This window comes from Callorhinchus milii, unplaced genomic scaffold, assembly GCF_018977255.1.
Source record: "Callorhinchus milii isolate IMCB2004 unplaced genomic scaffold, IMCB_Cmil_1.0 Scaffold8, whole genome shotgun sequence".
Lineage (NCBI taxonomy): Eukaryota > Metazoa > Chordata > Chondrichthyes > Chimaeriformes > Callorhinchidae > Callorhinchus > Callorhinchus milii.
Window position 1 is genome coordinate 12,891,322 of NW_024704749.1, and position 13,182 is coordinate 12,904,503.

The window sequence follows — 13,182 nt, forward strand, 5'->3', positions numbered from 1 at the left end:
ACCCTTCCTGTCCGACCAGCTCCATGGCTCAGACTCCGGTCACTGTATTAGTTTAACTTGGTTCCAAGCATACTGTATAGTATAATATTAATTATGTGGCTATTTTATTTTCTCTGTGTAAATCAACGACACTGCCGGGGTGTGTGTGGCGATCCTATTAACTACTCCACTTCAGGTAACTGACTGACAAAAGAGCCGTAGGTATTAACCATTCTGGAGCTAAGATCGAATACAAATGTCCCATTCAGGTACGCAGCAGAAAGAGCGAGATCTGTAACTGAAACCCTGAGAAAAATAAACGCACTCGATATAGAGATTTCAACTAAATATAGAAATATATTAACTCCCATTAATATTTTGCAAATATCAATGTAATTAAAAATCCACGCAGCTGGACAGGCTACACCTTTAATTTGCTCTCCGGTTAAAATGAACAAAGAAATGTAATAAAGCCGCTGATCCCAGCCCCAACCATGTCAATGTTACTTTCCTAGACTGAAAGTCTTTTGTAAGACTGTGGATACGATTCCTCAGTGTTGTTTTAGACCAGCCTTCCTCACCCACATATCTTATGCCAACTAGGAATGGATTAATCGATGAACATAAATCCTTTTATAATTAAGGGAAAATACCTTGAGAAGTGATCAAATCCAGAGGCCAGGGAACCAAAGATTTGCCTTAAGAAAAACGCCCATTGGGCAAACAATCAGTTTTTGAATATTTCCATTCAAAGAAGATCAATCAAATCCGATGGCTGGTGTAATGTGGTGACGGTGAAGTTTGGTCTCGATGAGGAAACAGCAAGTCTCCTTAGCCTGGAGCACTAAACTCTTCTACAGTAAACCATGTCTGTAATCGCTTCGCATTCCGGAATTGCTCCTTTCCCAGATCCGAAACATTTTAAGTTCCTCCAGTTCTCTCTCGTTAGATAGTGGATCCACATGGTATGGAGCTGCCTGTAGTGTGATAATCATTTACACATTACACACCAAAGCAATCTGACAGGTCTCAGTTTCTGCCCATCACCAACCTCCTCTACAACTGGTCTATTTCTGATCTTCAGGAAGTTGGCTGATGCAGCGCAAATGTCTCTCGCTCTGTCTCTGCCGTTCACACGAGCCAGTTCGTGAATTTGACGCCAAGTCCTGGGCGTTTATGATCCGCAGTGGAATATCTCCTTCTCCCCTCCCCTCTCAGCTCATGTGATCTGCAGTCTGCTGCCCTCCTCCAGATGAAAGCAGTAAGACCGGCAAATATAGCTTTGCATACCATATATTGTAAACGTTTATTTGGGTGTGTTTGAGGGGCGAATGGTGACTGTTATCTCAAGACAAAGATTTGGAGCTTTTCTTTTTCAAGGTAGAAATTGAGTAATCTTCAAATTATTTTTTCTTTCCTCTCCCATTTTTTGACCTTCTCGCTTGCAAACGTTTGCGGGGGTACAAATAGGCAGCGTGTACAAATCCACAGACATTTGTGAGGGCTCCTTAGTTCAAGGTGGTAAGTAGTGAGTGTTGACATGAGGGTTTACAGTCCAGCCTGTTAATGTCATCATCCAACAGCCAGGTGCAAACCCTGGAATATCCAGCTCCTTGGGACGGCCTCCCAATGTAAATTACATGTATAATTGTATTGTCATTTGTATTATTCCAGCTGGGACCCAGGATAGCAATCAAGACCAGGAACCCCGGTTCATTTTCATGTCCCTAGCCTAGCTAGAGTATGGAGACTCATTTGAACACGCACACTGCTTCTGCAGCTGAGACAAGTTAATTTAACACAGTCCAGGGATTCAATTTAGAACTTTGAAGATCTGCACAGCTCACTGTCACACCGGACAGTGTATTGAGCCGGTGAGTCAGCTCCAAATCTCTGCCAAATCCAGGATTTGCTGCTGTTTAAACGGGCTGGTACTTCACGAGTGTGTGCGTGCGATTTGTCTCCAGACATTTCCTGCTGCAACTTCATAGATTTTGGAACAAGTCATGGATCATGTTTTTTCTATTCTGATCATGCTTTATGATTGAAAACAACCCTTTAAATTTCTACTTTCTTCTTCAACCAGCTGTCACTGTCCATCTAGGAAATGAGAGCATTTTAGCCAATCAAAGGCTCCCAGAGACCAGGTCAATCATTAGCACATTTTGGATGTCTCAAAAGCAAGTGACTGTCTTATAATGAGTGAACTGATCAGCTGTGTTCAGAGGAATAGTTCTCTTTCCACTCGGCAAAAAGACATAAGAGTTAATATGTGCCGGCTCATCAACAGTAGTAAAGAGTGGCAGTAAATGAGAGATAATCCAATACAACAACAAGAGTGGTTGAGGCCGATTCGATAACTACTTTTAAAAACGCGGTGGACAGGTATTTGAGGAGGATGGGTTTGCAGGTTATGGGGAAAGGGCTGGGGAGTGGGATTGACATTACATTGCTCTATTCAAAGAGCCGGCACAAACTCGATGGGCCGAATGGCCTCTTTTTGTTCTGTACGATCCTATGATTCTAAGATTACATTTGTATAGCGCCTTTCACGTCGGGAGGACGTCCCAAGGCGCTGGACAGAGTACAGCATTTCAGACCCGAGCTGGGGTTGGGGGGGTAGGTGAAGGGGGGTGGCTGATGGCATGGTCGAAGAGGAGGGTCTTGAGGTGGGACTTGAAGGAGGCTAAGGAGGGGGCGAGGCGGAGTGACTGGGGGATGGAATTCCAGAGGTTGGGGGCAGAGTGGCTGAAGGCTCTCCCGCCAATGGTGGGGCGGGTGGGTCGGGACGTGGAGCAGCCAGAGCGGCTGAGCGGAGGGAACGGGCGGTTTGGTAAGGGGTTAGGAGGTTGCAGAGGTAGGGTGGGGCGAGGCCATGGAGGGCTTTGTATGTGAGGACCAGGATCTTGAACTGGATCCTCTGAAGGATAGGGAGCCAGTGGAGTCAGGCGAGAGTGAGAGAGATGGGGTCATGGAGTTTGGTGCGGGAGAGGACAAGGGCTGCAGAGTTCCGGATTATCTGCAGACTGTGGAGGGAGGGTAGTGGGAAGGCCGACACGCAGGGCGTTTGCATAGTCGAGCCTGGAGGTGATGAAGGCATGAACAAGAGTTTCAGCGGCCTGAGGGGTGAGGTAGTGGCGGAGTCGGGCGATGTTACGGAGGTGAGGGAAGGCAGAGCGGGTCATAGCTTGGATGTGGGGAAGAAAAGACAGTTGAGGGTCGACAAAACACCGAGGTTCCTGACTGGTTTGGTGAGTTGTAATGTGCAACCATGGAGTGTGATGTGGCCAGAGCCTGAGGTGCTGAGGTGCTGAGGCGCGAGCCAATCAGGAGGACCTCAGTCTTGTTCACATTCAATTGTAGGAAATTTGCCCTCAATCAGGACTTGATGTCCAACAGGCAGTCTGTCAGGACAGCAGTGGTCCTGGAGTTGAGGGTGGAGGCAGAAAGATAGAGTTGGGTGTCATCCGCATACAGGTTGATGTGGGCATTTGTATGCTACAGGGAATTGTCCAATACACGTAAGATTTTGTAACCCATAGATAAATAGCTAATAATGGATGTGAATGTTTGTCACTAACATTCAAGGCAGTAAAAGGACTGGAAGCGTCCTGTCCTGTATTTACAGTGACACTGCGAGGGAGGGGAGACCAGACACACTAGCCTCACCTCAATGTTTTTTTTGACAATTAAGGGATTCTGATGTTTACTAGGAAATTCAGGACAGAATTCACCCTTATTGATTTGAATGACAGTGAAATCCATCCATAGAATCCCTGACAACTGAAAAAATGCTCACCATAATAATAATGTAATAATGCATTTGATATAGCAACTTTCAAGTCAAAAGGACATCTCAAAACACTTCACAGGGTCTATTGGGAAGTGCGGTTTTGTATCATCTGCAAACCGAAAAAACAAACAAACCTTTTAGCCCTACTCTCTGCTTTCTATTCTTCAACCACCCTTCTATCCAAATCACCACGTGCCTATTCCATGTGCCCTTCACCAATTTTCCCATGTGGCACTTTATCAAATTCTTTTTGGAAATCCATAGCATTGCCTTGATCTACATTTGCAGTTACTACTTTAAAAAAAACTATTAAATTGGTCAAATACGATCTGCCCATCACAAATCTGTGCTAACTGTCCCTGATTAACTCATGACTGTCTAATCCATCATCATTTTAAGTGTATCCAAACCAAATTACTGAGAGGTCCACATAAAAATGTTTTTATCTCGTATGGAATGCTTGCTCTCATAGTTAAACAGCTCATATCCTCCTTATCTAATCCTAGAGCATTGAGGCAAAAGCTGGCACGAGCTAAGGCTTGTGGACTCCCATGGTGTGTTGAGATACTGTTGGGCTTTAAGCAGCTAAAACTATCTAACTTGCTGGTGTGAACTGGTGCTTGTCCAGCTAAAATCATCTACCCTTTAGGGTTTGAGTTTGCAGGATTAACAGGAGACAAAAGAAAAGATCCAAGTGTCTGATGTGCTCTTCCAATTCCCAGTAATGAGCCAGATTTGCTGGTCCACCATCAACAATGCCTTGATAATAGGTTTCCATGTGTGGCAGGCAGCAGGTGACCAAACAAAAGATAAAGATGCATTCACTGTATCATCTTTTTCAATTACCAATACCTTGCAAGAATTTATTCATAAAGATTTATCCATTCACTTAACACAATTTTTTTAATGTCTCACTACTGATTTGAAGTAGTGACATTCAATCTTTCACATTGGGAGGAAGTCTCAATGAACTTCACAGGATATACTGTAAAGTGTAGTGACTATGACGGGGAGAGGGGAGGGAACTATACTCAGAACTGTATTATTTGATCCATAACCATATGTACCATGGAAGAGAAGCAGAAAGGAGCAGGTGTATTATTGCCATGGTTCCAAAAAACATGATTGGCAAGATTTGAGATTAATGAGCTGGAGGTCAAGATACTTTCTTAGATGGTTAAATCCAACACTTTGGGTTCCTTGCCATCTGACAGATTTGGTTATGGAATGGAAATTTATGTCGCTGGAGATGTGAAACAGAGATAAAGAATGTTCCCTTCCACTCAGTGAAGTGCTTGAACTGATAGGGGAAGGTGCTGAGAACAGACATGTCTGGGGGGTGTCTGACGGTTGGACCAGCACAGCAACACCCGGCTGAAAGACAGTCTCACATGGCTCCAGTTGATAGCAAAACTAAAAAGGGTTTTGTTCCTCAAACATTTTAAACTTAGGACTCAGGCAATTGTGTGCTGTGAGTCAGCCATTTAAAATAATCACCTGATGGATGATGACTGAAAATCATTACCATAGCAGGTTCAAGGGCCCAGGGCAGGAAGGCTGAGGGATGGAGCCTTAACGAGGTGCTGAGGCTTGGCGGAGGCAGCCCGTGGGCCATGGTTGGCCCCAGGTTCATTACTGACACTGCTTCCTCATTTTACGTTAACTTTTCTCTCTTCTAAACTTAATAATTCAACTTTTACATTTTCAAATGAAATGATTAGTTTTATTTCTAACTACTTTTGCCTCACTGATTTGAATCTTAATGAACATTTCCACTTAGTTTACTTATCTATGCGCCCATGCTCTCGTTCAGAAAATGGCGCGGGAGGGCGAGCAATCAGGAAAAGGGGTTAAAATAATTGGCAAAGCAGGAGAGGGAAAGAAAATAGAACACTGATGGTGGTTAATCAAAAGGAGTGGGGAGGGAGGAAGAAACTCTTACTCAACTTAATCCAAATTTTTAGATATTTCCTCAAAAATCCTAATTAGGGAGACAACTTATTTTTGATCAGATATAACAATAGTGCAATTTTTACTTGTTTTGCTTTGAGTACATTATTTGTATGCGTTGAGCAGATATGATAGACTAGTTCAATGTTCAGATAGAACAATGCCTTTATCTTCTGCATTGATGGTTGGTATGCAGGGTTTGTATGCACTGTTAACACATGTGGCCATATCACACTGCAAGCAGTTGACAGCACCAAGATTATGACAGCCCTTCTGGAATGAGGATTAGGAAGGAAGTCACTAGCTACCTCTACCCAAACTACATTTTGTAATGCTGAACAAAGACAATATTTTATCCGAGTGACTCCATAGAAAATGTCAAATAGTAGGAATACAATCCTCATGAAAACAGTATTTGAGAAGCAGGGAAAGTGAATGATCTTGGTCATGATAACATGAGGATCAGTAACACCAGTGTTTTAGTGTTTTGGGGTTTACCAATTTATTGCTTCAGCATATTTCAATGTTCGCTTTGCTCCACCCCTGCTCGGGCTGTTCAGGCACGTTGGATGGTTCATGAAAATCAACTGATGGCTTGAGGCCTGACCTCACGGGCACAGGCTGTAAAGTGAAAGATGTCTCTTAGTCAAATTCTCAGTTGGTTTTAAAATTGTATTTGGGATCAATTTGACTTTGTTTTCAATTGAGCCCCAACCAGAAGCTGTGAAAAGTTACTACTTTGCACATGAGCCAACCTGCCTGTGGTTTGCTTGCTGGCTTTCCCTGTAGATTTTTTTTATTCCGTCACAATAAAGTGATTTGTTTGTTGTTCACTTGTTCAGTCTAATCTGGTTCAGAGTTGGGGGCATGGGGTTCTGCAGTGTGTAATCTCTGCTGTAGTGCTACGTGATGCAGTTAACAGTGGTTCAGTGAAACCCTCAAGCTGTTTCCTGTCTTTAAAATTATTTCACTGAGGCCCAGCAGAGGAACAAACATCTTCACCGGTTGTGTTGCCAAGAAATTCACTGCGATGAAGAACAGCAATCGTGGTCTCTGATCTGTTTTTATACTTTTTTGGGTGAATACGTTTCCTGAGGAATTTGGGAGAGGTATCCTTTTGCTGAAATTAAACATTTGTTTGTCATTATGGTGGGCATTTCAATGGATAATGTTGGGTAGCGACTGTTCTCAGAACAATGCTTAATGTTAATAGAGGCAATGGAACATTTTCTTACTAGATTTTGATTGGCATCATGGAGAATTGGGTGCTTCTGGCATGGTTGAATTCAAGCTATTTTGCCAACATTGAAATATGTGGGGCTAGTAGATGGATGAGTTCTCCCCTCCAGGTGATTTTACTACTCCAATATTCAATTTTTAATTCTCATTTTTCTCCTGGCTGAAGTAGTCATTCTTTAATCTCTTCTACTGAGGTACAGTTCACAAACAGGCCTCTGGTATTTCGCCCAAGTGATCGTAATTCACCTGCAATTCCTAATGTAAGATATTTAATCAGAGAGCGTATTACAACTGAGGCCAATCCTATCTTAATCCAACACAGCACACATGGACCTCCAGTAGAGGCACTGGATGGCAAACAGGCCGAGGAATCCTGGTACTGAGTGAGGTCAGAAACTTCAACCCTTCACTACATCCTAGTACATACCAACTGATGCATGCTCTGGGAGAGGGCAAAGTTGGACATTTCTCCATAATCATTTCTATTTTCATTTTAAATTACACAACAGGAAGTTTATAAGTTTATGCCACACATAGATTGGGAAAACCAAATTGGCAAAAGTAGGGTAGAGGAGGAGTTTATAGAGTGTATGAGAGTTAGCTCTCTGGAGCAGTATGCTGAGGAACCAACTAGGGGACAGGCCATACTAGACCTTGTTTTGTGTAATGAAACAGGGCTAGTCGGTAATATAGATATTAAGGCTCCTCTAGGGCAAAGTGATCATAACACAATAGAATTTAGTATTAAGTTAAGTTATGTAGTCAAATCTGAAGCAAGGATCTTAAATTTAAATAAAGCTAACTTTGCAGATATGAGGGAGCAATTAGCTAAAATAGACTGGGGAATTAGATTAATGGATATAACAATAGACCAACAGTGGCAAACGTTTAAAGAGGTAGTGCAAAATTCTCAGCGGTCACATATTTTTTCATCCATGGCTAACTAGAGCAGTTAGAGAAAGTATAAAACTAAAAGGGTTATAAAACTGCCAAAAAGAGTAGCAAACCTGAGGACTGGGAGTGTTTTAGGGACCAACAAAGGAAAACCAAAAAGCTTATTAAGAGTGAGAAAATGGATTATGAGGGCAAGCTAGCTAGGAACATTAAGATAGATTGTAAGAGTTTTTATAAATACATTATGAGGAATAGGCTATGAAAAGTAAATGTGGGTCCATTACAGGCAAAGACAGGAGGAATTATAATGGAGGATAAGGATATGGCAGAGTCCTTAAATGAATACTTTGCTTCGGTTTTCACGTTAGAAGACAAAAGAAGTTTACCAGAAATAGAGATGAACCATGGGGCTAATGATAGGGAGCATATCAAGTAGATTAGATAGGGGGGGAATCAGTGGATGTAGTGTATTAAGATTTCCAAAAGGCATTCGATAAGGTACCGCATAAAAGGTCGATCCACAAGATTAGGGTTTATGGAATTAAGGGGAATATATTAGCATGGATTGAAGAATGGCTAATGGGAAGAAAACAAAGAGTAAGGATAAACAGGTCCTTCTCAGATTGGCGGGATGTGACTAACAGAGAGCAGAATCAGTGCTTGGGCCTCAACTATTTACAATCTACATCAACGATCTAGATGAGGACATCAAACTTAATGTATCCAAATTCTTATAGGAGGGAGAGTAAACACTGAGAATGATATTAAAAAAAAGCTACGAAATATAGACAGGCAAGGTGAGTGGGCAAATAGGTGGAAGATAAAGTATAATGTAGGGAAGTGTGAGGTCATCAACCCAGGTGGCAAAAACAGTAGAACAGATTATTTTTTAGAAGGGGAGAAACTAGATGGTTAGCGTTCAGAGGGACTTGGGTGTCCTTGTACACCAGTCACAAAAAGTTTGCAGGTACAGCAAGTATTTAGGAAGGCTAACGGTATGTTGGCATTTGTTACAAAAGGGTTAGAATATAAGAGTAGGGAAGCCTTGCTGCAACTTTATAGGGCCCTGGTGAGATCACACCTGGAGTATTGTGTGCAGTTTTGGTCTCCTTATTTAAGAAAGGATGTACTCGCCTTGGAGGGGGTACAACGTAGATTCACTGGGTTGGTACCAGGGATGAGGGGGGTGAGTTATGAGGATAGGTTGAGCAATTCAGGCCTATATTCTCTAGAATATAGAAGAATGAGAGGTGATCTTATAGAAACCTATAAGATTATTAAGGGGCCCGACAGAAGACAGTGGGAGACTTTTTCCCCTGGTTGGAGAAACTATAACCAGGGGTCAGTCTTAAAATTAGGGGTAAGCCCTTTCGCACTGAGTAGAGGAAAAACTTCTTCACTCAGAGGTTAGTGAATTTATGGAATTCTGTACCCCAAAGGGCTATAGATGCTCAGTCCTTGAACATATTCAAGACTGAGATTGATAGTTTTCTTGTGGATAAAGAGATTAAGGGATATGGGGATAAGGCAGGTAGGTGGAGTTAGAATAGATCAGCTATGATCTTATTGAATGGCGGGGCAGGCTCGAGGGGCCGAATGGCCTACTCCTGCTCCTAATTCTTATGTTTTTATGTTCTTGTTTGAGGACTCAAATTCATCCCAGCTTTTGCAACATTGATTTTTTACATTGCACCTTACACCTTACAAATCACAAAACCGCTCTCAAACTGCCTGCAAAAAAAGGGGGTGGGGGGAGGAGGTGGTGAAGTATTGAAGACTGTTACTACCACAAGGCACCTTATGGAACCACTTCAATTTCGGATTCCAGCAAGTGTTTTAGGGACACTTAGAATGATGCAGACTAATAGTCATCTCTCAAACAAAGGAAAAGGAAAATATTTTTGAGGATTTCCTATAAAAAATACTCATTCTGAAAATTGAAGAATTTGCAGGGAACTAATTAATTGCAAAAAAAGAATGAAAATGTGTAAATAGACAAATAATCACACAACGGAGATACTTCAAAATGATTCACTTTATACTGAAGTTTTAGTGTTCTCAGTTTCATGTACAGGTATACATACTTAAAAAAGGAATATTTGCAAATCAAAAAGGTAATAAGGTATAAATACATTGTACAAATAACCATTTCAGAATATCTCAATCACCCTGGTCTCAAACACTTAAATGAATGAGCTTCTTTGAGAGACATTTGTTACACAAGCAACACAATCAAAGATAAAAGCAGGTCAAAGTAACTTCCCATTTCCTTGTGTACATAGACAAAGGGGAAGGTTTAGCATTTCCCTCTTAGGAAGGAGCAACACTGACAATTTTTGAATCAAATATGTGACTAAATGAATGAAACGAAAAATACAAATGCTGTGTATGTGTAATGATGAGAAATTGTGGAAGATTTACAGCAGATCAATAAGCATCATTGCTGTGCTCAGGGCAGCTTAGCTTTCTGTGCTAACCAACCTGTTGTGCTTTCCAGCAATTCCTCTTTTTATTTCAGATGTGCTTTGCACTTTGTACTCCAGTGGTGTAGCTTAGGCTGTCAATTTCATTCCGTGCCTGGCTGGAGGTTGCTCCATACATGTGGGTAGAAACAATAGGAATAGTCTCAACATTTTAATGAGCAACTGTAATTAGTTTTCAGAATTGTAAATGGTAGCAGTACAAACTATTGAAGACGATATACTCTTGATAGATACAGGTTATATAGACCGCTAGTTGACTTGTGACATTCGACAAGACAAAAATGTTTCTCAATAAGTACTGTAGAAAACCAGAGTAACATTAATCTATTTTGTAGGATTGCTTAATGAGAATCTTTATTTTCATTGACCTGTGGATTCCTCTGCTCTAGAAGAAGTTAAAGCAATTTAGTAAGCAATACCACAAATAAGAGCAGTTACATGGCTTATCAAGCTGAGTTCCATTGCGCACCTTATTTATTTCTCTAAATTGCAACTCAATGTAAAATAGGTTTAAAAAATGTACGACTTGGATCTTGAACTACTTGTCATTACAGTGATGGGGTAAAGGAAAACAGTGCTGCTAATTTACACTGTGGGAAGAGATGAACGGCCACTAAATGGTCTGTTTTATTTGTCGACAAAATATAAAATGATCCTGCTCCCAGTTAAATGAGTTGCTTCAACATGTTCTATAGTACTATAAAGTTATTGATTTGAATCTATAGCCAATCAGGAAAGAGTTGCTCACAACTGTGCTTTTTGTAATAACCTATTTAGTAAAGTGAGTGACTTTCGGTTTGATACGACCATCAGAAAAACTCAGCGAATTTTACCACAATCGGATGCAAGGAAATTAATACTTAAGAGGAGCTCCCACCTGTATTCTGCCCTGAACTGAATGTATAGGTTTATACACATCTCATGCTGAAGCCAATTATAATACATAACCTAGGGATAAACAAAATACGTTGTTTATACTACGCATGCTATGCCCACAAGGCACACTATATCATGTAAATAAACATAAGTAATGACGAGGCAGGAGAAATACCAGTTACAAAGCTCTGTTCTACAGTAATACAGAACCTGCATAAATAAATCTAATACAACCACACCGTGGACTTAAATGAACTATATTCACCATTTATTATGGATGGACGGATGTTAAAGGCAGAAAGCACAAGACTAATCTTTGTGATTCTTACTTTGAACTGAATTATGAAATACCATTTGTGCAACATAGAGACTGCAAATAACAACTTCTAGCTTAGGCATCTTCAATGGAATAAGGCTATGTCGAAAATATGAGAGCTGCACCTTTACATAGTGTCATAACATGGTGAAATCTTCAGTCAGACCTTTATACACAGCTATTCATTAGCATCTTCCTGAGTCAACAGGGTAGTGCACTTCTACAAAGTAACTGTGAGCAAATACAACGTTCAGGACTCTTTGTGATTAAACGCATGTGTTGTAAAGTCATTTTTTAGACATCACACTGTTACATAGAAATCCTCACGCTTTAAAGGAGCACTTTTAACTGGGGGAGGGGAGGGGAAGGGTAGAGAGCAGACAGAACCATATATCAATTTTGTGATAACGAATTTTGATGTATAGTGCATCTTCACATTGACTGCATGCCAAACATTTGAATGAAAACAGTGCTCCTTTAATGACCTTTCATATACACTTGTAGAATGTTGGTTAAACACGGTCACTGAGCCTGTTGATGTCAAGCAGCTGTATTAATAGTCATGTTAGAGGCTGGAGCACCCCAAAGATATTGTTGCATCTCCATGGATGTTAATTAAGCTTTTCACAGCATCAGAGTATAGACCACCAATTAAATCCCCACCACAGGTGGTTTCACCAGCACTTGCTAGTTTGAATGTACCCATTCCATGTAGCTTTCCCAGTTCGACATATTGAGGGGCAGCTTCTGAAGAGTTAAATACCCATGTATATAAACTAGCAGCAGAGTGCAGTGGAAGAAGTAAAGTACATTATGACCCAGAGACTCAATACTCAGTGGCCATGGGTTAGCTTAAACAACTGACAACATCAATATTGCCCACAGAAAGGGGTGATTGGTCTCAGTGACTGGCAAAGTGCTTCCTTACCAGTGCTCTATTCAGTGACAAATCACATAAATAGCTAAGTGTTAACCTTTTTCTGTTGAACTTTATTTTAACATTTATACATTTCTCCCTGAATTGATGCACTTTCCAAGGCTTGGGCTTTTCACTTAGATATCCACAGAAATGTGAGATTTTTGGCACATATAAAACAAGATTTCTTATCACTGAACTTCCCTCAGCAACAGTTTGTGACCATAGCTGCTGCATTTATATAAACGCTACCACCGGAAGCTTTTCAAATTCTCAATAAATTAAACATTGGGAGTGGGGGGAGAGAGAAACAATTTGCTTATTTGTTTTATAAGATCATCTAGTAAAGCACAAGGTCTAGAACCTAATTTATCTGGTCTCCAAGCCCATGTTGTAGTAACTGAACTAAGATTTGGATCCAAAAGACTTAAAAATGTATATAAAGTAGCAGCCAACAAGGCATTGCTGACTTTGTATTTAGTGTATAACAAAACTTTGTGTCTTTAATGTATAACAGAACACAGGAGCTTAAGCATTTCCTGGACAGGCTCATGTCGGAGTTTCACAGTGAAAGGCTTTTGCTTCATTAGGTCAGGAGTTGTAGCTTTCGTCATCATGTGATTCATGATGTTTATAACAAAATAAAGGCACCTTGTAACATCATTTTTGTAAGATAGAATGTAGTGACCGGCTCACAAATACATTATACTTCTGTGACTGAGGCACCCTGCATAAC

General features: G+C 40.9%; 1 protein-coding gene across 5 annotated transcripts in view; it reads right to left on the bottom strand.

Moving 5' to 3' along the window:
- The window catches only part of specc1la (sperm antigen with calponin homology and coiled-coil domains 1-like a), a 61,180-nt gene that overhangs the window by 8,001 nt on the left and 39,997 nt on the right, over positions 1 to 13,182 (bottom strand). Inside the window, exon 17 of one of the 5 annotated variants that reach the window (XM_042337244.1) lies at positions 11,189 to 11,286. The exons of the other annotated variants lie outside the window; for them this stretch is intronic. Within the exon in view, the coding sequence (XP_042193178.1) occupies positions 11,247 to 11,286 (40 nt within the window). The 3' untranslated portion in view covers positions 11,189 to 11,246. Of the gene's footprint in view, positions 1 to 11,188; positions 11,287 to 13,182 lie in introns of those variants that run through there. 5 annotated transcript variants of the gene reach the window in all.